Raw genomic sequence first — 26856 nt, forward strand, 5'->3', positions numbered from 1 at the left:
TTTAAACATCACAATTATTGCGGTATTGTTATATTATTTCATACAGCGTGTTAAAAGTTAATGGTATCGCCTGATTTTTTTTTTATGATATTCTACCAATTTACATTTTTAATCGAACAATAATAATTTAAAATTTGTGTATTCGTTTTTTCAGAAATAAGCTAGATTTAGGAGGTGTAACTATTGAAACTTGAAATATTATTGTGTACGTTCAATTAGTTTTTTCAATTAAAAATAATTTGCGCGACATTTTGACAAATCCTTTAAATTGCTATTGTTTGATACAATTTTTAATCGTTTTACATATTAAGTTACTTTTTCAAAAGTTTAGTATATCATCAAAAAATTAGATGTTAAATACTGTATAAAATATTTTATACAACCGGCAACGGCAATACAATGTACACATAGTACACACACAACTAGGAGTGCTGCGGTCACACATGTTCATCCCCATTCCTCCCTCGCATTCCTTTAGGTGGTATCTTTAGTGTTAGTTTTACACATTGTTGTTGTTGGTGATGATGTCGTTTGACTCTTTCTCGTTTTCCAAATTACCGCGTCGTGTCTACAGTTCTGCATAAATCTTATTATTGTTTTAATTACAAATATGAGTTTCGACGCTGTTAAATTAATTAACGAAGTTAAACGTCGCCGTTCGTTATGGGATACATCGCACTGCGATTATGCCAACAAAATCATTACACAAGACAGCTGGAACGGTGTTTGTCGAAATTTCAAGGAAGGATTTGACTCAATGGAGACAAAGGAGAATGATAAATATTGTAAGTACTTATTTATTTTAATATACCAATCTAATCACTATAAATATTGAAATCTGTCTTAGGTTTGTCTGATATTCGTGCTTACTATATATGTGTTACCGTTAAAGTATTTACATTAATAACTAGTTAAAGTGGATAAACGAATAATTATCATTATTACGTCCCTTTTTTGTATAAAAAAAACGTATTTAATACAAGATTGGCTTTGATACCATAGATCTTAAACCCTAATGAAAATGTATACATTTTTCTTTGAAAAAATTGACATAATTCAAAAACAACATTATTAATACTTTAACGCTAACATTTATACTTATTAGGGTGTTTTTTTTTTTGCGACTATTTTTTTTTTAGCTCCCGGCCTAAAATTTTGTTGGAAATTCCAAAAAAAAAATTCCCTGAAAATATGAGCCCTTAATATTAATATTAAGTACTCTCCCTTAATGTAAGAGATTTCCCATTCAAATAACATGTAAATTTAGATTTTTTTTCCAATTTCTTTAACTCAGCGTCATTTAGTGCTATCATATCGTTCAAGGTCACAAATTACTCTATTGAGTATTGAGTATGAAATTTTAATGAATTATTGGGCCAAATTTTCATACTTCAAAAAAGTTCAAAGCTCAATATCTTACGAAATATCTCTCTTAGAGATTTAGCTTAAAGAAAATTTTTTTTTAAGATATTAAATTTCCTAAAAATATTTACATTTTTTCTGTAAGCTTAGCCATTGGTGAAATAAAAACAAAAACAAATTTATACAAAAATAATTGACTTAAGTCATCAGTGTAAGATACAGTTACGTCGCAATGGGCACTTTTGTAGAATGCCGCTGAGTTATAGAAATTTGAAGAAAAAAAATCTAAATTTACATGTTATTTAAATAGAGAATCTTCTCACATTAAGGGAGAGTACTAGTACTAATATTAAAAGCTCATATTTTTAGGAATTATTCTTTACGGCTTTCCAACCAAATTTTAGGACGGGAGCAAAAAAAAATAGTCCCAAAAAAAAGCTCTCTAATATTTATTTATATAAATTAAACATATAAATGTATGGAACATAATTCCTCATTATTCACAGTTATTTAAATTAATATGGCTTTACACATTTGTTGAATAATTGAACTTAAAGTAGAAACACCAATTCTAAAACTGTAATGCAATTCTGTTAAAATGCATCCTGTAGCGAGGTACGACCTAAGAAAAATATTAGTAATTTAAATAATTTTAGTAAGGGATTGATAGATTTTCTAAATATATCAACTCCCCCCCCCCCTATAAATTAATAATAAAATTATGTTACATTGGTTTAAAAAAAAAAATAAAAGTACTTATAATTTATTTTTATTAGTAAGTTACTTCGATTTTTCTAAATCACTCGATAGTTTTGAGTAGATTTTTTTACAAGTAAAATATTTCATTTAATTGGTTTTTATGTTTTAAAAAAGTTTTATAATTATTTCGAATATTTTATTTTCTCCTAGTGCAATATCTTCAACGAAAATGGAAAAACCTTAAAATATCATATGCCCGTGAACAGTCTAAAAGAATGACATTGAAATCAGGATCAGGCAGTAAACCATGGACAACTTATATGTATTACAATCAATTGTCATTTCTTTCAACTTGTGTTAGAAATAAACAAACTACATCAAACTTAAATGACAATGATGCCGAACCAACCATAAAAAATGAAGATAACGATAGTATGAATGATTCAGGCGAAGAACACAGTTATAAAGAAACGATCACGCGATCAAGATCATCTAAAAAGCAAAAAACACAACCTAAAGATACAGAAGGTCAACTGTTTCTACCTTTACAAAAAAGCGTAGAAGAAGATCCTGACCGTTTGTTTTTGTTATCCCTTATCGATGATTTTAAACAAGTACCCGAGGATAAGAAATTGGACGTGAAACTTAGCATCATGCGAATCATTTCTAATGCAAAACAATCTCTACAACCAAATAACAGCCAGAATTTGACACAACAGAAAACGCCATTTTCAGTTGTTTCAAATGTTGATACTCAGTGTCAATTAGATCCTTCATATAATGTCCATTCACCGACACGTGATCAAAATCCCTGTTCTGGCGTTTATCAATCACAAAATCATCAAAAAAACGATCAACCTAAACGTTTTCAAACTCCAACCTCTACTCCGAGTGAAAATATTCCTATTCATTCAGATTTGGATGCATCTCAATCACGCTCTTCAAGTTTGGCAAGTCTTTATTTATATTGAATCCTAAATTATTAGGTATTTATCATAAATATCACTGATTATACATACCTACATCAAAGTTACTGCAAGGTGTTCTTCGGTTAAAATGGATTTTCGCATATTTGTGTTTTCTTTTTTTGTTCAAAAAATTTGCATTTCAATGTCAATGTTTAAAGGAATATAATATCAGTAGCAAATTCTGAGTGCACAGTTACATTTTTCAATCTACTGATGTGCTCAAATAGTATCCATGGTAAAATGTGCCTTTTCGACACTAAATCTAATTCTAGGAGCTGTACTGATAAATCTAAGACAATGGAATACCGAATACAATAAAATGTAAATATCGAATGGACTATTCTTGTAACTGAGATGATTCACTTCTTACCTAAGTGGTGATTATCTACAATTTTTTTATGCGTTTCTTAACAAAATTTTCCCTATTTGATTACTTTTTTGGTTATTAATTAAAGTATTTGGTTTATTCTTTATTGCATTTTGTTGATATATGGGCACGACTAACTAAGGGGTAGTTACCATATACATGCAAATAGTTTGTAAAATAGATAGCCGGCTGTAATATTAATGCCAGAATTCAGCACATTTATATGAACAACTGGAAATATCTAGTTTTAGTTTCCGGTGACTTGTGTGCATAACTCGGATGGGTAAGAAAGACTCATAAAATATATTAGCATTGAACGTGTTAAGTAGTTTGTTGGCTACAATTCAACACATACCGAATCTTTTTTAAATCTTAGACTCCCAAGAATATGTTCAATTATTTACTTAAATTACTGTGAATAAATGCTGTATGAATTTATCAATGATTTTTATCTAAGAAATAATGTAATATATTATTTTAGAATGCTCCTGAACTTATTTACCTAAAAGTACTGGGACAAGATAACACTGTTGTTCAATTTAAAATTAAGAAACGCTCTCCTTTAACGAAATTGATGAATGCTTATTGCGAAAGAACTGTAAGTATTTTAACTACTACTAAAATGTTGTAGTTTTATAGAAAATCTAGTAGAAAAATTAGATCAGAATTAAAATAATTAGTTCAACAATTGCAATATGTAAAATATAAATCATTCATATTTTTTAAAGTAGAATTTTTTGAGGTGATGTTAGTAATTTGTGATGTTAGTTATGTACATAATTTTTTTTGTTATTCATGACAAAATATTGAATTCCTTAATAATTATTTATTCCTATTTTTATACAACTATATTTAATATAAACAATGAATAAGGAGTTATAAAATAAAATTTACTTTAAAATCGGTAAATATGCTTATTTAACAACAGTCTGTCGTTATCTCTGAAAATGAAAACATACCTAGTTATGAAAATTTGCATTATCGCTACTTTAGAAGTGAATTTTATTGTCAATATGATGTTTAGTTTTAATATATCTTACAAATGACTAGTTTTTTACAAACTATTTGTAGGATTTACATATATAACTTGTAATAATACTATTTACTTTTGTTTTAGGGACTTGCTATAGCCACAGTCATATTCAAGTTTGGTGATAAAGTTATTAGTGAATCAGATACTCCTTTGTCGTTAGAGATGGAAGAAGGACAAACAATAGAGCAATTCATTAAACAATAAGGTTGATAGTTATACTCTTATTGCAAAGTCGTTGCTTTACGCTATGGATGAAACAATCATTATTCGATTTATTTGTTTGTGCTAAATTAAAATTAGCCCTCTCAATTGATCCAGTATCCGAGAAAAAATGTTAAAGTGTGGAAAATTCTAAAAAATCTGAGACTTATGAATTTACAAGTCCATGTAATATATGAAAATATTATATAAATAATTTGTTTTTAGCTATTCATAACAAGGACTTCTTGGCTTGATTCTTATAAAACAACAAAATTCTACTTCTTTATTCACGAACCATTTATTATAACAATTAATCTTAAAGTATATACTTATATTTTCTCGATAGATAATTACAATTTCATAATTTAAAATGTCAAAATCTGTAACTGTTTTAGTATTTTTTAGGCATTAAAAATCTATCAAGTTTCGTTGTGAGTTATAGAAAATAATAAAATCTTACCTGATATTTTCCATTGTATTAATATTAAATATTAAACTGCCAATCGTAATTATTTAAGTAAGTAGTAACTAAAACTTGGAAGTTATAAATATAAATGACAAATGAGTAAAAAAAAAGTATCTATAACGAAATATTTGTAAATGTTGATTGATGACCGTGATAAAAAACATAGGCCATAGCATAGATGGTATAGGAAATTATCTATATTATATTATTTATACTACTCTATGGCATAAATCCCGCAGCTGGTATTTTTGTGGGAGGTGGTTAAGTAGGCATCCATTTATATAAAACAATTATTACCCACCCAGATATTACTTTACACTATTTTAATATTAAAATAAAAATAATATAGTTTGTAATAATTGTAAAAATAGAGGTTATAACCTTCGTTACTTATTTTTTACTCGCACAGTTTGACTAGAACAATAGTACTATTGAATATAGAGTTATTTTATACTTCATGTAAGATTATTGGAGTTCCCCGGCATTATAGAGTAATATTCATAGATAAATATAGTACCCATTAGATCCATAGATCCGATGCATCAGTTTTGTCATGATAGTATGTAAATATTAACGACAAAAAATCAAAAATGGTATTAATAGCAACCTAGGTCGAACCAATTTTGATTACAGGCGCGGTCATATTTGATAAGCATATATGTAAAATTTCAATTTTCAGTGTGGACATCGTTTCAGAATAATGCTATTTTGATTTCTCGATTTGGGAAACACTGTTGTTGGCGGGAAAATTCTGAGTCAACGTTGAATTTTCGATATTATCATTTATTATCACACTAGCCTCTTAACAGTTTGTGTACCGAAAAAATCGCAACTATAATTATTAAAAAAAGGCGTGGAACACGTAACATCGGAAATGTGGACGAATTTTGTTGGGCACGTCGTAAAGGAGGAGGAGAAATTTTGGAACATCGACAGCATAACCGACTAAGTTATGGACGCAGAACCTGAAGAAGGAGCACGTCATATCCTAACGATAGGAACAGGTGATACAGACACCTCAGGTGACTCAGGTTCAGACTCGGATTGATTACTTGGTACTATTTAAATGTTGGGTAAAAGTCTAGTTTAGTCTAATTTAATTTTAAAATAATCTTAGTAAATAATGTATTCTCGTTGAGTGAGCATAGCTCATGAGAGATAAACAAAAGAAAGGATCAGTTGCGCACTGAAAAGTTACCCGGCTACAGCCGGGTCGACTGCCTGCTACCGCTTGGTCGGGGTCCTTTTTTTACACGCGCTTTACCTATACGATTACAATATCAGGTAAAATTTAATTTTAAAATAATGTATTCTCAAAATTAAGGGAAAATAAGGGTGCCCGCTAAACTACTTATACCAAATTTTGTATTGTATTTTAATTTGTTTTTCGGTATTATTTAAACACATTTATGTTGGAAAGAATGAATAAATAAATATATTACATACATACAGGGTTGCCAACTATCAAATTTAAAATAACCGGCTTTAAATAAATTTTATATATTAAATATAAAATATTTTGAACTTACATTGGTTATAACATTTAGAAATAACAAAATTATTATCATACAAATAAAATGTATACCTAATCATCATTATTTTGTCATTATCAAATATTATTTATGAATAATGGACATGTACGTCTGGAATCAGCTGCTGTCAGTCGGCAGCTCGGCACTGGGCAGTCGTGCAGTCCTACCATATGACAACAAAAAAGGTTATTGCATTAACAACTTGGTAGAAAAGAATAATAAAGTATAATGATAAATCATTGACAACATACATTTATTTATGAAAAATAAAATAACCGGCCTTTTTATATGGCCGGTTTGATGCAAAACCGGCAGCCGACCTAGGTATTAAAAAACCGGTTAGGCCGGCCAAAAACCGGTCGGTTGGCAACCCTGCATACATATTATATTTTGTTTTTATTGTATGCCTACCATGTGCGAAAGTCGCCAGGAATTATTATTTTCGATGTGTGTTATTTGAGCCGCTGTATACAACTTCTCGGTGGCGGCGGCGGCCGTGGAATAGCCGACGGTCGCCGCGTAGTGAGTAGGGGAATTTACGGCGGCGAGTAGGTAGTAGAGTAGGGGAAATATAGGCTCGAAACCGCGGAGCGCGTTCATTTGGATGCGCCAAGGAGTAGCGTCTCTCAGTGACGTTAGTATAGAAATTTAATGCTACAAGTGTTCAATATAAATATTGAAAACTGCCTTAGGTTTGTCTGATATTCGTGCTTACTATATGAGAATAACACGTGTTACCGTTAAAATATTGAATCAGTTATTTTATAATTTAGAGTAACATTCTAGTTAAAGTGAGTAAACGAATAATTATTATCATTATTACGTCTTATTTTTGTATAAAAAAAATGTATTTATTACAAGATTAGCTTTGGTACCGTAGATCTTAAACCCTAATGAAAATGTATACATTTTTGTTTAAAAAAATTGTCATAATTCAAAACGCCATTATTAATTCTTTAACGCTAACATATTATATAATTATTAATATAGGTATACTATAATTATAAATATATATTTTATTTATAAATAAATTTGTATATTTTTTACCATGTTATGATATGACCTTCACACAAACCACACAACTACACTAAGCATAATATTACTCATATTATAATGATGGCACTCTGAGTCATGCATTAGCATACTTATACGAAAGCTGACTCATGGTCGTTATAGAGCGCACCTGCATGATTATCTGGCGTAGTGATTAACTTATATTACAAATATATATATATATCAAAACTACTTAGAGTCCGTTCCGCTCAGATAAGCTATTTGGGAAACACATGTTATTGCCATTTTATAATATTATATTGCCAAAATAATACCAATTAAAAAAATCATACGATGTGCGTCCGCTGTAGCGTCCGCCCATCAATTCAACACAACTTACACAATAACACATTACACAGATTACCATATCCATATAAATAGGAGTAGAATCTAAGGCTATTCCAGACGAATTACTATACTCAAGCAAAATACATCTCTGTAGCAGTTTGTCTACCTATATTTTACATGTACAATAAATTTAAACTTATAATTTTAAAAGTCTTAAATTATTTACAATATCCATCTTCCTGAATTGGTTTCAACTTGAACAACTACAAATTTCTTAATACTTTTTGATATTCGTATCGAGAAGCATTACAACTATTTTTTTTACAGAGGTAATAGACGCCTATATAAATTGCAAAAAAATGCATCGGTAGATTAATTTTCTTAAGTTTATTTATTTATTATCCCTTTATTAAATAATTAGTACTGGAAATTTTTAAATACAATATTATGAGCATAGGTATCCTATTTTTTTTAGTTACCTACCTATTTACACACGCATAATACAATATATAAATATTCCTAATATTTAATATAATTGTATACTCCTAAACAAAAGTAACTAATAAAAAATTAAATACACAAATGATTCAGGCGAAGAACACAAATATGAAGACACGATCACACAAGACCAATTAAAAATCTATTATTTCTATCTAATCAAAATATAAGAGAAGATCAAAATCAATGGATAATCCTGACCGTTTGTTTTTGTTATCCCTTATCAATGACTTTCAACAAGTGCCCGAGGACAAAAAAATGGACGTGAAACTTAGCATAATGCAAATAATTTCTAATGCAAAACAATCTCCACGACAAAATAACAGCCAGAATTTGACACAAAATCATCAAGAAGACGATCAACATCAACGTTTTCAAACTCCAACCTCTACTCCAAATGAAAATATTCCTATTCATTCATTGGATGCATCTCAATCACGCTCTTCAAGTTCGGCAAGTCTTTATTTATATTGAATCCTAAATTATTAGGTATTTACCATAAAGATCACTGATTATACATACATCAAAGTTACTGCAAGTCGTTCTTCGGTTAATACTGTGAATAAATGCTTGATGAATATGTCAATGATTTTGATTTATGAAATAATGTAATATATGTTTTCAGGGTGCTCCTGAATGTATTATCCTAAAAGTACTGGGACAAGATAACGCTGTTGTTCAATTTAGAATAAATAAAGACAGTACATTTAGGAGATTGATGAGTACTTATTGTGAAAGAACTGTAAGTATTTTAACTATTACTAAATTTTGTAGTTGTATAGAAAGTCTTTGAAAAAACTTTTATTATTTATTAGTGATGTACAACATTTTTTTTGTTATTCATGACATTTATTCATATTTTTGTACAGCTTTATTTAATAAAAACAATGAATAAGGAGTTAAAAAATAAATTTACTTTTAAAACGGTGAATATGCTTATCTAACAACAGTCTGTCGTTATCTCTGAAAATGAAAACATACCTAGTTATGAAAATTTACATTATCGCTACTTTACAAGTGAATTTTGTTGTCAATATGATGTTTAGTTTTAATATATCTGACAAATGACTAGTTTTTTACAAACTATTTATTTGTATTGTATTATTTGTTATTTACTTGTAATGATATTATTTATTTTTGTGTTAGGGTTTTGTTATGGCCACAGTCAGATTTAGATTTGATGGTCAACGTATTAGCGAAGATGATACTCCTTTGTCTTTAGAGATGGAAGAAGGACATACAATAGATGTATATCAAGAACAATTTGGTTGATCAGTTTACTTAACTACTATTAACTATATTTTATGTAAATTTTTTTTTTTTTTTTGGTGACTGTTTCGGTGGGGTTGTTAGAACTATAAGCTTTATATTATGATGAAAAATTCATAGTTTCAAAATGTACATTTGTAAAATTACAGTATTCAATAAAGTTTGGTTGACTTTGAATTAAGAATTGAAAAAACCATTATTCGATTGATTTGTTTGTGCTAAATTTAAATTAGCCCTCTCAATTGATCCAGCATGTCTAGTTCCCGTGAAAAATGTTAAAGTGTAGAAAATTCTCCAAAACCTGAGAATTATTGAATAAATATATATTTAAACTCAGCCCAGCGCTTTTTCACTTAGTCCATTAAAAAATCTTAACTTTTAAAGTGCTAATAACTATTAACGTACACATTCACATAAATGACTAGTTTAAAAATTTGCAAGATGATGATTTAACTAGTACCTATAATAGTCCAAAAAATCAGTAGCAATCTTTACTAAAATGCCCTAAAGTCCATCTAATTCATACTACAAAATAAACTGCTAATAATTGTATTGAATAAATTTCCATATACTATATTATGTATTTACAAGTGCACATTGGCGCAACTAGAGGGGGTGCTGAGAAAGGTCAAATCCTTCTCAACTCGTTCAGACTCTAAAATAATGTCAGCGACCAAACAGACACATCCCCCAAGTAAGGTTTATAATTTTTAATGAAATTCTGAGGGAGCTTTCAGAGTTTTAAAAACGTCTGAACTTCCTCAGCACCCCCTCTAGTTGCGCCAATGCAAGTGCATGTTATATATAAATAATTAGTTATTACTAAGGACCATAACAAGTTTTGTTAAGGATTTTAATGAAATTAGAATGATAAAATAGTACATAACAATAAATTTATTGGCCGTCGAAAAAACGCTACACTGATAAAAATTGTTTCTACTGTGTTGTATTAATACATTTTCAAATATAAATACAATTTGAAGTAGCATAATGTCTCAAATGATTTAACACGAGCATAAAGCCATTACGTTTTTCTAATTATTTTGTTTAAACAATATATTTTCTACAATTATTAGAATTATATAAAACTAATATTTTGCAAGATTTGACGAAAATCTTTTCGATTTTTGCTAATATTTTTTTTAGGTGACTTCTTTGAATTTTTAACCAGAAAAAAGTATAAAATATATCCTCGGTAAATATTTAAGGCAGACCACCAGAAAATTGTATGTAGGTAAAAAATGACGTTCGTAGTAGTTATCAAGACGCGAATCATTTTAATTTTCCGACCAAGCCACAACTGCCCAAAGAAGTCCATCAGATTACATAATATTTACGCTTACTTACATTGTAAAGACTATTGCCGGTATAGACACGGGACAAGTATCGTTTTTCTGTAGTATTGAATTTTTGTTGTTTTTTTTTTAATAAAATAAATAAAATAGTACTCTGCGTGGTCACTAAGGTAGACGTTTTGTTATACATATAAATGTATTGGGCATCGGCGGTCTATCAGTGAACGCCGGTAATCTTATCAATCTTGTTGTCCGACAACAATATTGATAACGGCATTAATTCGGTTAGAAAATCGTGTTCCGCGGTTATAACCGCATGGTAACCACAACTACACACGGTTACAGACGCGGACCGCGGTGTTGCCAACCGTGCCGGTCGCCGGTGGTCATTGAACGGCAACGTACGCTCCCGGTTGCAGTCGCGTTGAGCATAATACCGTGTTCAGTGTAGCTTGCTACCATTTGTTTATTGTCGTGACCCGTGAGCGGCGAGCCGTTTATTGCTGTTTGTATCTTTCCCGCCGGCAAACCCCACGTTTTTCCGTTCCATTGTTGCTGGGCTTTGCCGTCGTCGTCGTCTTGAACTCGACAAATTCGACTTGGTCGTTTCAAAAGGTTGTTCCAACACCAGACTCGACGAAAATGGCCGTGGACAAAGGAGTGAGTATTCTTTTTTAATCGAAACTCGCCGTTAACCGTCTCCACAATGGCGTCGCTTGTCTATTTTGTTTCTTGCAAAATTTTGTTGCCGTACATAGGAGTCGACCACCGCTATATTATAATTGTTTCAATGTTCTCTGCACCCGTTTTTCGTTGGTACCAATAATAATAAATAATAATATTGTGTTGCATCTCGATTGCCGCGTTTTTAAAAACGACCACGTACCTATAATAATAATAATATGTAACAACAACGGCCTAATTTTCTACACCCAACAAACGGCATGTGAAAATCAGGCGACAAACATAACCGTTTGTGTATTGATTCAAATAATCTCGGCACTGTGATACTGATTTATCTACCGTTTTCTCACCAACAATGCGATTGTGGTCTGTTTGGTCAGCAGAAACAGTACTACAACACTACTGATCTATAACGGTCTTCTATGAGACCATTAATCGCCATGGTTGCTTTATCTAATCCTCACACACACACATTGTTTACTTTCACTTACCTTTTTCAAAATACAGTTATAACTCGTAGCAACTATCCGCTGGCCGGGTGCATTGATAAGATTGTATAAATCTGGCACTGGGAGGATCGTGTTGAATTTTTTTTTTTTTTCATCAATGATTGATATTATCCACTTTTATTAACATCAATCATTTATTGAAGTGAAACTTCTTTAGGTACGGTATAGTTGTTGTGTTGACATATAGGAGCGTTACGTAAAATAAACAAAATAAAATATTGATTGCTCGACACACTTCCTACGCAGCCACCAGCATTGAAGCGATTACAGCTCGTTTTAGCTTTTGTTACGATAATCTAAGAAGACGTGAGTTGTCTTTAGAAATAGGCAAAGGTTGAAAAATGAAACATACAACTGAAAAGAATTACCAGTTGATTGCCGCCACGCGTTAATCACAATTTTTTGATAGTCTAATTGGATTCAAGTGTGGCGTTTTCAATCGTCTATCTTTTAATTATTTGCTTTAAAATACTTTGAATAAATGCTGTACGAATATGTCAATGATTTTGATCTAAGAAATAATGTAATGAATGTTTTTAGGATGCTCCTGAACATATTAACCTTAAAGTACTGGGACAAGATAACGCTGTTGTTCAATTTAAAATTAAGAAACACACTCCTTTAAAGAAATTGATGAATGCTTATTGTGAAAGAACTGTAAGTATTTTAACTATTACTAAATTATTTATTAGTTACATATTTTTTTTTTTTTTGTTATTCATGACATTTATTCCTATTTTTATACAACTATATTTATTGTAAACAATGAATAAGGAGTTATAAAATAAAATTTACTTTTAAATCGGCGAATATGCTTATTTAACAACAGTCTGGCGTTATCTCTGAATATGAAAACATACCTAGTTATGAAAATTTGCATTATCGCTACTTTAGAAGTGAATTTTGTTGTCAATATGATGTTAAGATATTTTAATATATCTTACAAATGACTAGTTTTTTACAAACTATTTATTTGTACTGTATTATTTGTTATTTACTTGTAATGACGCAATTTATTTTGGTTTCAGGGACTTGCTATGGCCACAGTGAGATTCAGATTTGATGGTCAAGCTATTAGTGAAGCAGATACTCCTTCGTCTTTAGAGATGGAAGAAGGTGATACGATAGAAGTATATCAACAACAAACTGGTGGATCATTTTACTTTAACTATTATTAATTATACTTTATGTATATTTATTATTTTCTACTCGGAGGGGTGTATTACGGTCAACTGACATTTTGTAAATAAATCTGCCAATTCATTGCGATACACCCTATTTATATATTTAATACACATGTACATCCTAGTTGTAAACGATATTTCATGTTTTTTTTTTTTTTTTTTTGTCCAGTTTTTTTCTACTATCTTGGTGGTATACAAGTAATTTTTTAATAAACGAGTAAGACTAAAGTACATTTTTTGAAAATTTAATAACTATCAAATTAATGACAATGTCATAGGAGTTTTTTTGTAATTTTATTTATTATTGGAGGTTTATAAAATTGTATAAAAGCCACCATTGTTACTGTACTTATGATGATAACATATTCCGCACGATTTTCAAAGGCTGTACCGCATATTGTATATATTTTACTGAATGCAGGAATTTCTTTAACGCAGTGGAAATCAAAATCCTCATTGTAATCTTGAATGCATAAATATTTGCGTTTTGTCATATCCTGTAATTTATTAAATAAATTGTACCATTTTCTCAGTTTATCAAGCTATTGATATTGATTATTATGTTTAATGTTTTTATTTAACACTTACGGTTCCATAAGCTGCAACGGTAATATTGCAAGGTCCGATTTCTTCGTGTATTCCATTTGAAATTTCATCCTCTGGTTTTCCCACGAGCGCCAGAAGCAGAAATATAGTGTAATATATTATTAAGTATACATGGATTATTAGTAATTTATCATTTTTCTTTGGTTTTTTTCCATACTTGAAACTGTCTGTAATTTTTATCGTTATACCGTACAATGCTAACAGAAGTAACACTATGGATTGACTAGACACATGAAAACTATCGTGTAGAGGATGATATAATACGGAAAAACATAGAACTCCGCTTGGAAAACTTAAGAATGTCGATTTCAAAAACGTTTTAGTTTCTTTTGTAATTGTTGTGGGTTCGTCCAGGTCGGCTTCTTTGTTGAAAAACCAAAACACGAAAGAAGCCGAAAACGTCAAATGAAAGTAATAAGAGGTCCACGGCACCCAAAACGTACGATCACGTATGTTGGGGTCGGTGTCGTGCCAAGTCCAATGAATAAATTTAATGCCCATAATATCGTATGGCAAATCTATTGCCAACACATTAAGCCCTACCGACAACATGAGTCCTATTTTCGTTGTGTTTCTCCTACAAGCAATCGCTATCGCTGTGTAATAAAAAACTGGATCTGCAACGGTTACAATATTTTTTTAAGAAAACAAATAGGGTTTCGGTTTACATTGTGTTTATATACCTACACACTAATATAATATGAACGGGTAATCTTTGGTTTAAGAACATTATCGGCGCTTGGCTGTGCCAAAAGTTGTCGATTTCCGGTACACCGTACGATACGCATTCGATGACCAAACCGTGACATAGAATGCAAACCCAAAGTATTGGTCGCCTTCCTTTGTGAATAAACGCTGTAAAAATATGTATTACCTGATTGAATTTGTTGTTTAGTGTACTTGAAAGAAATATACACTTGCCATGTGTGAGAGAAACTATTGCTCCGACAAAGAACAATATTTGTACGACAAAGTACGTGGGCTGATTTTCCCATATTGTATCGATCGAGTTGAACGAAACGAATGGCTCCCAAAACCGAGGTGAATTCATTTTTGCCTCTATAACGTTATTAATGTTGATGGTAATTATTTTCTGAATATTATGGTTTTGTAATTTTTATTTATATAGTTACATATTATTATGCACTGAACAAAATCTCAAGTGGCAACTTCAACTGATAGTTTCGTTGGGTATAGATAATTATTGTTTTCATGTCCTTTGCATAGATTAATTATTATAATACAACTGTGTTCAACGCTATTTAATTTATATGCATATAATAAAAATAGTCAATTCATAATTTAAAAAAAAAAATCATTGTAATGTGCTTGAAATGTATTTCTAGTATATTAGGAAAACTTACCTTGGGCAAGAAAGTAGTAATAATTATATGAAATATTATAGTACATTCTTAGGGTATTTTTCTATATTTTGAAGGGAATGGGGTAAAAAAATTTTATTTTTGGCCCAATCCAGTATCTTTTTTAGTTTTATTCCTCTGAGCAACCTTTGCCTATCCATTGAGTGTAAAACTATACAGCCAAAATAACATGAAAGCAGAAGGGAAAATGTCATTGACCCTTTGACCTTTCTGCTCTACAAAGGGGCGGAAAGCTTTTATTCGTTTATCGCCCTTTATTAGGTACAAGTTTTGACTCGAGATTGATACAGTTTTTTGTACCTCTTAAACATTTATTCTTCTGGCAAAACTATATTATACTTAATTTTTCTAGAAAATTCATATCATGTGAATATGTATCTTTTGTAATAGTGTTGGCCGCTGACTGAAATTTTAAGATGGATGTAGTATTTGTTTGTAAAAGGGCTCTTATTAACAAATGTTGATAATTAATATTGGCAAGCAAAGGCCTATACACTGATTTGGAGTTTTAATCAATAAAAAAACTTGTTATTGTAATGACACATTTGGTTGTCAAATGTCAAATGTTTTTTCAAAAATTTTGTAGTCATACAATCGACAGTTTGGCTTGTTTTAAGACTACCTACTTAATGGGTTGATTTAATTTAAAAAAAAAAATTAATTTTTATTTTAATTTAGCCTAAAGAATTTTTTAAAAGTTGTAAAATTGGGCCTTTGTTCCAATCAAAACTTATCAAATTGAAAGTTTATATTTATTTAATAAAAAAAAAACACTCGTTCTTTGTATGAAATGAAACATTTTTATTAAATACCATGGACATGTCATTTAGAAAACAATATATTAGCTTTGAGAATATTACAACACTTAAAAGTAGTTATCACAATATATTTTACATTGTATGACTTTTTTAATCACAGTTGTCCTACTTTGGTTTTAAAATAACACGTCTTAATTAGGCTCTTTTTCTAGTAAAATAAAATCATGTTTCCTTATTATAATGCAATCTGGGCCAATATTTTACCACGATATCAAAAAAAATTATATGGAAATATTGAGTTTTTTTAATAACCAAATCAGTTTTTTAAGCACTCATTTTGGTTTTAATAACTGATGGCGACTCAGATAAAGTTCTTAACTTTCATATGATTTAAGTAAAACTCTCCTGTCAGATAATTTTTGGAAGATCTGTACCAAGAAAGCGAAGATAGTTTTTCTTAAATTTTTTAATTTAGGGTTAAGATTTTGAAAATAATTGCCTATACCCAATTTCTTAATAAACGGAGTCCTCTTAATTACCTACGAATTATGGATAACTATGGCAATCAATTTGTATAAACACACGTTCAGCCAATATTTTGTAGAAATATATTATCTATATAATGTATGTATACATTTATATTGTGTATAAAATATGTCATATTTCCTTGAATTTTTTGTTTTGCAAGTTAGTAAAAGTAGTATTAACCCAGAGTGAGGACTAAACCTAATATTATTTTAACTCCATTAGGTACTCATTTCATAAGAAGTCTTTGAAAACGATAACATATTTTAAATAAATAAAAAATTATGATAAAACCAATACACTCCTAACTTTGCAATAGGCAACTAAAAGGTAGTTAATATTATTACTGTAATATTATCATATGTTTTTAAACAGTTTGTTCATTTTCCTAGCTTTACTGGCTTTTTCTTCTAACTTGAACGAACATTATGTTAGCTATTATTAATCAATTATCGGCGAGTTACGCCTCTAAGCAAGTTTTGAAAATAAAGTTCTATCGAAAATTCGGTCCTAAGTATACATATTTTTTTTATATTTTGACATCGGGGTGTGCCTGTGCTGTGTACACTGACACACCTGGCCGCGGTAGAGTTATATCATTGATTATTATAGAAAATGAAAAAAAATACATGCCAGTTGGCTAACGGCTGTATTATAATATTTTACAGTCAATGTGCTTATATCAATAATATTATACTTACAATGCATAAGGTCTATGCACCGACCGGCACACCCAATACTCCTGTTATCAGTTCACGGTGTCCTTATCAAAAATATACCGTGTAGTGTGTACAGTACACTTTATTGAATATCGATACACCTACCTAGAAATAATTTAGGACTTGCCAGGTATATATTCAATGCGTTTCTGTTGAAATTATTCGATTTTCAATCGCTCAATAATTTTATACATATTATTTAGTTTCATCAACAACCGTCGGACCTTGTACAGCGTTTAGAATTTATATTAATTTTGTAATCTTTGTCACCTTTTATTGTTTTGTCGACTGATTTTCGACATTCGAAGAGAAAGCCTGCGCTTGGGTATTTGGGTTGAACTGTAGAGTTTGAAATTTTTGTCATTTTTCGTTTGCATTATGTCAACCGCACAAGGATCAAAGTCCAAAAAACCGGCCGGTATGATTTTTGTTTTTTTTTTTTCCAGAGACGACTGTCATTCGTTAAATATGTTAAAAAAAATATTACAGATACGGCGTTCAAACAACAGCGTTTACCAGCTTGGCAACCTATTCTTACGGCTCGCAATGTAATGCCGGTTTTTTTTGCGCTCGCCGCGGCATTCATACCGATAGGTCTTGGGTTATTGTACCTGTCCAATATTGTAAGTAAATCTTGTAGTGGTCGTAGGCCCACTGTATTTAGCCGGTATTACCGATTACAAATGTGTACGATTTTTGGTTATATTACAAAACAAAAAAAACCCTCTACCTATTTTAGGTACAAGAGTATAGTGTAGATTATACTCGCTGTTACTCATCGAGTAACCCTACACAAACTTGTGCCGACTACATTAACAACAATAGAAGTTTGTCTTGTCATTGTACAGTGCCATTTACGTTGACAGAAGATTTCTCCGTAAGTTTACTACGATATATTTTATATTATCTATAACGACCCGTCGGTCTAGAATCGGAAAATCCCTCAAATTCTAGACCGCCAAATTGTATTTGGTATTAATTCATATTTTTAAAAATTGTTGTCAGCCTAATGTATATATATATTATGGCTTAACAAACTACTATCAAAATCATAGACGTTACGTTAAATCTAGAGATGACTTCCAACTCCTAGGGAAACTAAGTAATCCTCCATCGAGTGATTGTTTCCCTTATGACTTTAACGGAAACAAACCCATTGCGCCATGTGGAGCAATTGCGAACTCACTGTTTAATGGTAAGATTGAAAAAAGTACATTTTTTGATATATATAAAAATGTAGTTTTTTTTTCTCATAAATCTAGTTATTATGGAAATCATTTTATATCGTTAACTGTATTTTTGTTGTTTAGATTCTTTGACATTACAGTATAGTGATGCAAATGTTCCGTTGCTTCGTACAGGAATTGCTTGGCCGTCGGATAAAAATATTAAATACCAAAACCCGGCGGGAGAATTAAAAAATGGTATTTGTTTGCACATTTCTAAACTAATACTATGCTAAGTGAGGTCATCGTATCGACGATGGCACTGCGATGAAGGGACATAACCGACGTTTATGTAATTTCATGGGAGAGTTAAGAGAATGTTTTTAAAAATAATACTTGTAAAAATTCTTGTATTCGATTTTGGCAACTGTTGTTGTGTTAATATTGAAAATGTTTGACTAATTTTACAAAAGTTAATTGTTTCATAGGTTTTATGATGATGATAATAATTATAATTTGTTTAATCATTATTTATAGCATTTAAAGACTTTGCAAAACCAATCAATTGGCAAAAGAATGTATGGGAGTTGGATTTAGAAAATCCGTCGAACAACGGTTTTGAAAACGAAGACTTGATTGTTTGGATGCGTACAGCTGCGCTTCCTGACTTTCGTAAACTTTACCGGCGTGTCGATCATTCTGTTGATATGTTTTCAAACGGCTTGCCCAAAGGAAATTACACGTTGTCCATAGAATATAGTAATTGAAAGAAATCGGTGTTGAATCGAAAAACTCATTCAGTGTTTAAAAAAAAAAAGAAAATAAATAATTTTAACACTAATAAATTGTGTTTAGACTACCCCGTGGCCGGATTTGGAGGTACCAAGAGCCTTATATTATCCAACACATCGTTTACCGGAGGAAAAAATCATTTCCTCGGATACGCTTACATAGTGGTTGGATGTATTTCCTTCTTCTTAGGACTGTTGTTCATGTTGATTCATATTAAGCACAAACCTAGGTACGTGTTACTGTAGCAATGTAAAATCATTATTTGTATTCAATTATACACGGTTGCGTTTATCGTTAATTATCATAAATTAGTTCGCGAACAATACGACACGATTCGTTCATTGAGCTTTTACACATAGTATAACATGTTTAACTGATTTGTTTCATTAATTCAGCTCTTATTGGCCTTATCTAAATTTTTTTATCAACTTACAATTTAAAAAAAAAACAATATTTTTGATTTTAACTGTTCTTGTTTGAAACACCGATTGATTATTGAATTTGTATTAAACTTAACTGAATATTTTTTCGTTGTTTGATTTCAGTGGTATTTCAGAAAACGTCGTTGTAGTCGATCCGTCTACTTCGTACCATTAACTCGACTCGGAAAATTAATTAGAGTTAAGTATATTCACATAATTATTTCTACACACTGTCACGTTTATTGTGCTATGTTAGAAACAATAACCAATGAGCTTTACGGAACACAATGTGATATGCATTTTTATAAATCATATATATTCTAATAGATCACATTCTTATTTTCACTGTTGCAATAATATGGCTTTGTAAATCGAACAGTTTTAATACTGTGTGTAAGATTTACAGCGTTAGAGAATATAGTTTTAAACATTTTGTAATTTTATAATAATTATTTATTTTTTTTAATGATGCTTACTTACAAACTTATAATACCAACGTTAACTATTGCTAACCACGTAAACTAAATAATTTGTACGCTCATCCTATGTTATCAATGGTTATTATATGTTTGTAAAAATTTAGTATAATGTTATATTATTGGGCTAAAAGATAGTATGGTATAGTATATATATTTTTTTTATATCACCGACGCCACGTTAACCCGCCCGGGGATCTCATATTGTACTTACAACACAATTGTAGATTATTTTTTTTATTAAATTATGCACGACTGTTATTTTATACAATACGTCCTAATATTGTTAAGTTAAACACACACCAAAAAAAAAAAAAAAATACAATTTTCAGCAAACAAAACTGCCGGATTTCTTGACAAATTTATATTTTGACTAGTACTAGCTTATTAACTGTATATTTATAAAGTATTACAATATAATTATGTATAATTATGTTTGCTAACTAAACAATTAAATTGCTGTGCCTTTATGACTAGTCATATGATTAATAATATGTTTATTAGAGTTAGCGATAAATGTTATCTATTATATTAGTATGTTTAAACTGTAGATCAATATTTTTACTATGATTATTATTGTTAATTTAACAGTATGAATTATTTACACCAAATATATTATTTATTGAAAATGTGATTGCTCGGCATTTTACAAATTGTTGTTTCCTGTTAACGCCGATCGAACAATACATTTAAATGAAAATCTTTAAGTTTATCAACCACAAAATAACTAAATTTTAATTTTTTATCTACTTACACCGATGTGAAAATTGTACAAGAGTGCAATTTTGAGCTCGTTTGTGCCGATTAAAATTAAATTAATTTTTATTATTGTATAACTACTAAAATACATTTCGATTGACATTTTTACCAAAACAATTTTTACATTTCCTAAAATCAAACCTAGCAAGTTAACTTGTTTTTGTAAAGAAAGAATAAACATTGCTGTTGTGTTGATTTCATATTATGGAATGACCCAAATTCCAATTATTGTGATGCAATTTCATGGCATCGCCGCCGTTACATCATCTTGCTTCAAAATCATTTTACAACAGAAAAATCTGAACGATGACCCAAAGTCGATGGATCAAGTTAAATTGAATCTTATTATAATTTATCAACAAGGAAAGATAGTTGTTTTTGTGTTGAGGTCGGCGACAAGGCTAACCAGCCAAATAAATAAATTTGTTTTTCTAAAAAAAATTTTCCAGAGACAATAACGGGACGGCACCAACCGTACCATAATCCACAGTATCGAATACACCATGGGACAGTTGTCGTAATTCACATTATTGGGAGTGATGGTTTTTTTTTTTTTTTAATAAAATAATATTTTATTGTCTATAATAAAATATAAATTTACTATTATTTCAGCGCCTCCTGTAAAATTGCATTATTGAGGATTACATCAGTTGGCCTATTAACCGACGGTATAGTAAATAAAACCATTCTAAAATAATTATTTGCCGGATTACCCGTGTGATAAAAATAATAGGGGGTTTTTCAAATTATTACCTTATAATAATATAAGATGACCTTGTGTGCCATTTTTTCAACGGTTTTTTTTAGCAAAACAAACTATTCAAAGAAAAACAAATTATATATCATAAATATATGAAATTCGTTTTTTCTTAAACGATGGTTCTGTTCTGTTCAATCAAATTCAAGTATGAAAATTTGATCAAATGTATACACATAATAAATAACCTCAAAACAAATTTGTCATAGATATTATATTTTATTATAGCAGTTTATGTAAATTATCTCTGGAAAAAATGCATATTATGTGAATCGATGGGGTTTTTTTTTGGTTAATTTTTCGGAGAACGCCTCAAATGTAAATTAATATGACGTCTGATAAAACGAATAAAAACACTAATGGTGATTTTTAAGTTACCCACATATTTAATTTTACAATTTTCTAAAACGGTCACTTGGAAAAAATGTACATTGCATTATACAATTATTATTATTAATGTAAAAAATATTTCCTCCGGATAGTTTTTTAAAACGTCCACTTTTTCCAATCGCCATGTAGGACAAATGTCTGTTGGTAAAAGTGGAGGTCGGTAAACGTTGTAGCGACCCGACTTTATCAGTGAGAACAGCTGCAGCACGTCCACATACTGACTGATAGATAAAAAAATATATAATATTAAATAACACTAATTGAGAATTATTATTATTATTGTCAATTTATAGGCATATTCTATGATTATTTAGAAGCCGAGTACGCCGGAGTCGTTAAAAATGGAATGAACATAACATTTAAAATCAAAATTTAGCCATCGAACAAAATTGAACAAATCCAAGCTCTCTACAAAATAGGTAAACTCATTTAATTTAATCGTTTATTTTGAAAATTCCGATTGCTATGTGCTCCTAGTGTGCGTTTATAAAGGTAAACCGTTCAACATTGTGTATTTTTAAAATTTTTTCTTATATAGGTATTACTATTTTATATCTTTTTTAATTTTCGTTTTACGACAATCCTGTTGTAAAATTTTACAGCGTTAACCACAAGAGCGATACGGTAATAAAATATCCATTAAATTTTAACGTTAATTAGATTTGGCGATCTCAGTTTAATCATTAGGTATCAGCTCAATGTCTAATTTCGTCGGCATAACCTAAAAGAGCACACCTTTTTCGATTAAAGTAATTGATACTTTACGCTAAATTTACTATTAATCAAACACTACAACTGTAACTTGGGACTTTTTTTTTTGTAATTTACTTTTCGAACGCTGTTGGTTGTAGTGGAACAATCATTTTATTTTCCAGATAAATAATCATGGCATTAACTTTATGCAAGTGCTTAGCGCTATTGTTTTTGATCGAAAACGTAGTTTGTGCACCGCCGTCGTATGTTACTAGCACTAGACCGTCAGTTCGGTTGTCCGATCAAGAATTCGAACATCTCGTTAAGGAAGAACAAGAACAAAATCCTAAAACTCATCAAGAACCTCCAAACGAGAAAACATTGGTAAATAAAAACTACCAATAATATTAGCTATTGTCAAATAACGGTTTGGTTATTATTTTTCTAATCCAAAACACAAAAGTGTTGAGACGTATGTAATGATATTCTAATAGTAGATTATATTACAGGACGACTTGGGTATTGAATACAACCGTTATTTACGTGAAGTCGTAGAAGCATTAGAGAAGGATGAAGATTTCAAGAAAAAACTTGAAACCGCCGATGAAGCTGATATTAGAGTGTGTAGTTTTTTTTCGTTTTATTTAATTGCTGCAGCTTAGTAAGTTGGGGCAAAGCACAAGGTTGCATGTATAATATTATTATTATTGTCATTCAACAGACCGGTAAAATAGCCGATGAACTAGACTACGTACATCATCATATACGATCAAAGTTGGACGAACTAAAACGACAAGAACTAATGAGACTGCGTTCTTTAACCAAAAACGGCTATAGCGACATGGTGAACGAACCGGGCCACGTCGATCACCAGAATCCACATAGTTTCGAAAAAAAAGATTTACTTAAACTTATTAAACAGGTAACAAAAAGGGATCAAATTTATCCCATTTGTTTTTTTGTTTTTATTTTAATTAAAATAATAATAAATTTTAGGTGGCTCAAGATCTAGAAGAAGCAGATGAAAAACGCAAACAAATGTTTAAAGAATACGAAATGCAAAAACATTTCGAACGGGAACAAAAATTGAAACAAATGACCGATGCTGAACGAGAAAAATTTCTAATTGAAGAAAAAGCAGCCGAAGCGCAGAGGGAAAATAAACATAAAAGCGACCCTGTAAGGCGATCATAATGATAATAAAAACTACTTACTATTTAAAAATAAAACGAAAATTGTTTTAGATTCATAGTCCCGGAAGTAAAAAACAGCTTGAAGAAGTATGGGAGAAACAAGATCAAATGGAAGGAGAAGAATTCAATCCGAGAGCGTTCTTTGCAATGCACGGTACGCTGGCGAAAATATAATCATAATTTTAACTTAATTGCTGCGTACACGTGTTTTGGCGAAATGTTTAAATTATGATTTTCGTTAGATATCGATGGCAATAGTTTTTGGGACGAAGACGAAGTAAAGACGTTGTTCTTGAGAGAGTTGGATAAACTTTACAACCAGGGTATGAGCAAAGTGGACTTGATGGAGAAAGCAGAAGAGATGGAGCGCATGCGCGAACACGTATTCAACGAAATGGACGTGAACCGAGACAGACTTATCAGCTGGGACGAGTTCAAGCGCGTGTCCGAACAGCCGGCCTTTGAAAAGGACGAAGGGTGGAAAACTATCGATCAGAACGAGATATACACCAACGACGAGCTTAAGAAATTCGAACAACACAGACAGCAACAAGTCGACCAAATGATACAAAACGGACGGGTAAGTAAAAAACTACTGAACACACTCTGTATTATATATTATTACCTTTGTGATTGAAAATTATTATTAACTCTTCATTGTAAAATCTTTTTTTTTTTCTCAGATTCCTCAGTACCCTCCTGAATATTATCAGCATCATCCAGTGAGTAACAATTGAAATTGATCGAATGAAAATATTATATTTTATCGTGTCAACAAATTGAATTGCTTTACTCTTTTCACAGGAAATCCCAAATCCTTCGTTACATCACGGTCCTAATTATCAAGTAAATTCTAATCAGTACCATCCTCAATACATGGGACATCCGCAACAAGCCCAACAACCGTACGTCCATCCGCAACAAGCCCAGCAACCGTACGTCCATCCGCAACAAGCCCAGCAACCGTACGTCCATCAGCAACAAGCTCAGCAACCGTACGTCCATCCTCAACAAGCCCAGCAACAAAACGACTACTTACAGCAACAGCAGCAGTTTGCCCAACCCGTACGGCAAGTACCGCAAAATCAACAACCTGCGGCTGCGCAACAGGCGCAAAGCCAACAGCAACAACAACCTGCTAACCAACAGCTACCTCAAGCGCAACCACAACAGCAGCAAAATGTTCCTCCTGTTCAACAATATGCACCGCAGCAACAACAGTACCAAGCTGGTGGTGGTGATACATTGAAAAATCAAAAGATCAAAATCAACGACGTTGAATCTAATAATAAAATCATTAAGAACTCGAAAGAAAATTATGGAAAAACCGGACACGTGGCGGGAACTCGTTAAGGTTACGTTAACAAGGCGATCAAATATTTGAGCTTTTACTCTTTATTATTCTATTAAAAAAAAAAAAAATTTACTCCATAATATTATTTTGTTATTTATATTATATACAAAACAATTATACTTAATTAATCTTTTATAAATCATTTATTAGTTATTATTGTTCTCTCGTTGCTGACGGTTTAAATGATTTTACCATAGTGATAGATATACAAATATAAGTACTGAACATGCTAATATGTTTATAAAAAAAAGGTAGCTATGTCGGAAACCGCCATTGCCGTAGTTTTATCTGCAATAAGAATAGTAATTCTTACGTCCGATGATCCTGCCCTATGACGTAACGTCTAAGTAACAAAAAGTTTAGTGCGGGAAATCCAAAGAGGGTCTTTTTAGAGCCAAAGGGCGGTCATTTAAGTGGTAGACAGGAGCGTGGCCTTATCTTAGACCTCCACAATTCGGTGGGAGACCAATGACAGTTTACAAGAGACGGGATATACATGCCGTGTACCCTAAGTTTAAGTCGTCTCTGAGTAACGTATAAGATTGACAAGCTCTCGGACTCTGGTTCAGTGCAAGTAGAACTGCATCCGATTCCAACACGTTTGCGACACAAGGATTTGGCTATCTGTGTTGCAAGATGCACTGCACATGATTAAGTAGTTATTTATATGTATATATATTTTTTTTTAATTAAATTTCCGAATATATTTTATTAGTAGGTACCACTCGAACTGAAATAATTATGAATTTTGATTTATTTATAGGTAATCTGTGCCCTGAAGGTAACTAACTAACAACGTGAGCAGTTTGCTGTGGTTTGGTTTTTTTTTTGATGCAAGTTGTGAATTTGAAATAATACAAATTTCAATTTTTCAAAACAAGTAACAACTAATATCACATGTTTTTACTTTTTGTATAAAAAAAAAAAAATTGCTAATGAAAAAACAGCTGATATAAATATGTGTCATTGCTGATAAGGTCGGGTTTTTTTTTAATTGATAACGTTTTGTAGTTGTTCCGGGTTTACCGTCAAGGACGACTAATGATTAATTTTCAAGTTATTTAATAACAATATTATTGATATTAGTTTTACTACAAACTACAAAGTACAATATTATATTGACATCCAGTACCATTTAAAAATAATATGCCAAAAATACCCGAACAATTGTGAATTATTAATTTTAATATTATGTCTCTTAGACATAAAGCATAATAATATGATGAAATTTCAAAATCAAATGTGTATACGGACGTTTTTTTATTGCTATTTATTAGTTCAGTTATTGTAGTTTGGCGGTTATTTTGATTTCAGAGAATTATATTTTTAAAATAGATGATTTACTGAAAATTAGTTATTCATCGTTTTTAACGAAAACTATAAGATATTTTACATGTTTAATTATTATTAATATTAATATTATTGTATTGATTAGATTTGTGTGGGTTTTATCGAC

The 26856-nt window shown here is 30.8% G+C and overlaps 7 protein-coding genes across 10 annotated transcripts in view; 5 read left to right on the forward strand and 2 right to left on the reverse strand.

Annotated features, from left to right (window-relative positions):
- LOC126836158 (uncharacterized) overlaps nucleotides 1–11103 on the reverse strand; it is a 31510-nt gene extending 20407 nt beyond the window's left edge. For both annotated transcript variants that reach the window (XM_050569336.1, XM_050569327.1), the window contains exon 1: nucleotides 11084–11103. The gene's annotated coding sequence lies outside the window, so the exon portion shown is untranslated. The remainder of the gene's footprint in view (nucleotides 1–11083) is intronic.
- On the forward strand, nucleotides 611–4769 carry LOC126835602 (uncharacterized). The gene is made up of 4 exons (XM_050568293.1): nucleotides 611–785; nucleotides 2272–3011; nucleotides 3878–3994; nucleotides 4514–4769. The coding sequence occupies exons 1-4, from the start codon at nucleotides 611–613 to the stop codon at nucleotides 4631–4633; spliced, it is 1152 nt and encodes a 383-aa protein (XP_050424250.1). The 3' UTR covers nucleotides 4634–4769.
- On the forward strand, nucleotides 7219–9913 carry LOC126836170 (small ubiquitin-related modifier-like). The gene is made up of 4 exons (XM_050569349.1): nucleotides 7219–7419; nucleotides 8561–8920; nucleotides 9093–9209; nucleotides 9614–9913. The coding sequence occupies exons 2-4, from the start codon at nucleotides 8654–8656 to the stop codon at nucleotides 9737–9739; spliced, it is 510 nt and encodes a 169-aa protein (XP_050425306.1). The 5' UTR covers nucleotides 7219–7419; nucleotides 8561–8653; the 3' UTR covers nucleotides 9740–9913.
- Nucleotides 11104–11442: 339 nt separating the features above from the next.
- On the forward strand, nucleotides 11443–13945 carry LOC126836175 (small ubiquitin-related modifier 2-like). Its single transcript, XM_050569363.1, has 3 exons — nucleotides 11443–11691; nucleotides 12765–12881; nucleotides 13253–13945. Exons 1-3 carry the CDS (start codon nucleotides 11674–11676, stop codon nucleotides 13400–13402), a joined length of 285 nt encoding a protein of 94 aa, XP_050425320.1. The 5' UTR covers nucleotides 11443–11673; the 3' UTR covers nucleotides 13403–13945.
- LOC126836139 (uncharacterized) lies at nucleotides 13546–17424 on the reverse strand. Of its 3 annotated transcripts, XM_050569302.1 has the most exons (6): nucleotides 15379–15553; nucleotides 15148–15231; nucleotides 14936–15073; nucleotides 14702–14869; nucleotides 13997–14631; nucleotides 13546–13905 (listed from the first exon to the last, which is right to left on the reverse strand). In XM_050569302.1, the coding sequence occupies exons 3-6, from the start codon at nucleotides 15063–15065 to the stop codon at nucleotides 13681–13683; spliced, it is 1158 nt and encodes a 385-aa protein (XP_050425259.1). In that variant the 5' UTR covers nucleotides 15066–15073; nucleotides 15148–15231; nucleotides 15379–15553; the 3' UTR covers nucleotides 13546–13680. The 3 variants fall into 3 exon arrangements, with proteins under 3 accessions (XP_050425259.1, XP_050425249.1, XP_050425242.1); XM_050569292.1 differs by lacking the exons at nucleotides 15148–15231; nucleotides 15379–15553 and adding an exon at nucleotides 17381–17424; XM_050569285.1 differs by lacking the exons at nucleotides 15148–15231; nucleotides 15379–15553 and having other exon boundaries at nucleotides 14936–15141.
- LOC126836151 (cell cycle control protein 50A) lies at nucleotides 17407–20822 on the forward strand. The gene is made up of 9 exons (XM_050569315.1): nucleotides 17407–17528; nucleotides 17602–17816; nucleotides 17888–18021; nucleotides 18138–18275; nucleotides 18404–18593; nucleotides 18709–18822; nucleotides 19102–19323; nucleotides 19420–19585; nucleotides 19902–20822. Exons 2-9 carry the CDS (start codon nucleotides 17777–17779, stop codon nucleotides 19951–19953), a joined length of 1056 nt encoding a protein of 351 aa, XP_050425272.1. The 5' UTR covers nucleotides 17407–17528; nucleotides 17602–17776; the 3' UTR covers nucleotides 19954–20822.
- Nucleotides 20823–22396: 1574 nt separating this feature from the next.
- LOC126836288 (nucleobindin-2-like) lies at nucleotides 22397–25539 on the forward strand. The gene is made up of 9 exons (XM_050569531.1): nucleotides 22397–22579; nucleotides 23036–23237; nucleotides 23363–23473; nucleotides 23575–23775; nucleotides 23850–24032; nucleotides 24098–24200; nucleotides 24289–24626; nucleotides 24730–24768; nucleotides 24851–25539. The coding sequence occupies exons 2-9, from the start codon at nucleotides 23046–23048 to the stop codon at nucleotides 25397–25399; spliced, it is 1716 nt and encodes a 571-aa protein (XP_050425488.1). The 5' UTR covers nucleotides 22397–22579; nucleotides 23036–23045; the 3' UTR covers nucleotides 25400–25539.
- The last annotated feature ends 1317 nt before the right edge of the window (nucleotides 25540–26856 follow it).

Source organism: Adelges cooleyi, unplaced genomic scaffold (assembly GCF_023614345.1).
Source record: "Adelges cooleyi isolate 19-005CV unplaced genomic scaffold, UGA_ACOO_1.1 ACOO_flye_CR_arks_rails_tigmint_CR_PRNA_1, whole genome shotgun sequence".
Taxonomy (NCBI): Eukaryota; Metazoa; Arthropoda; class Insecta; order Hemiptera; family Adelgidae; genus Adelges; species Adelges cooleyi.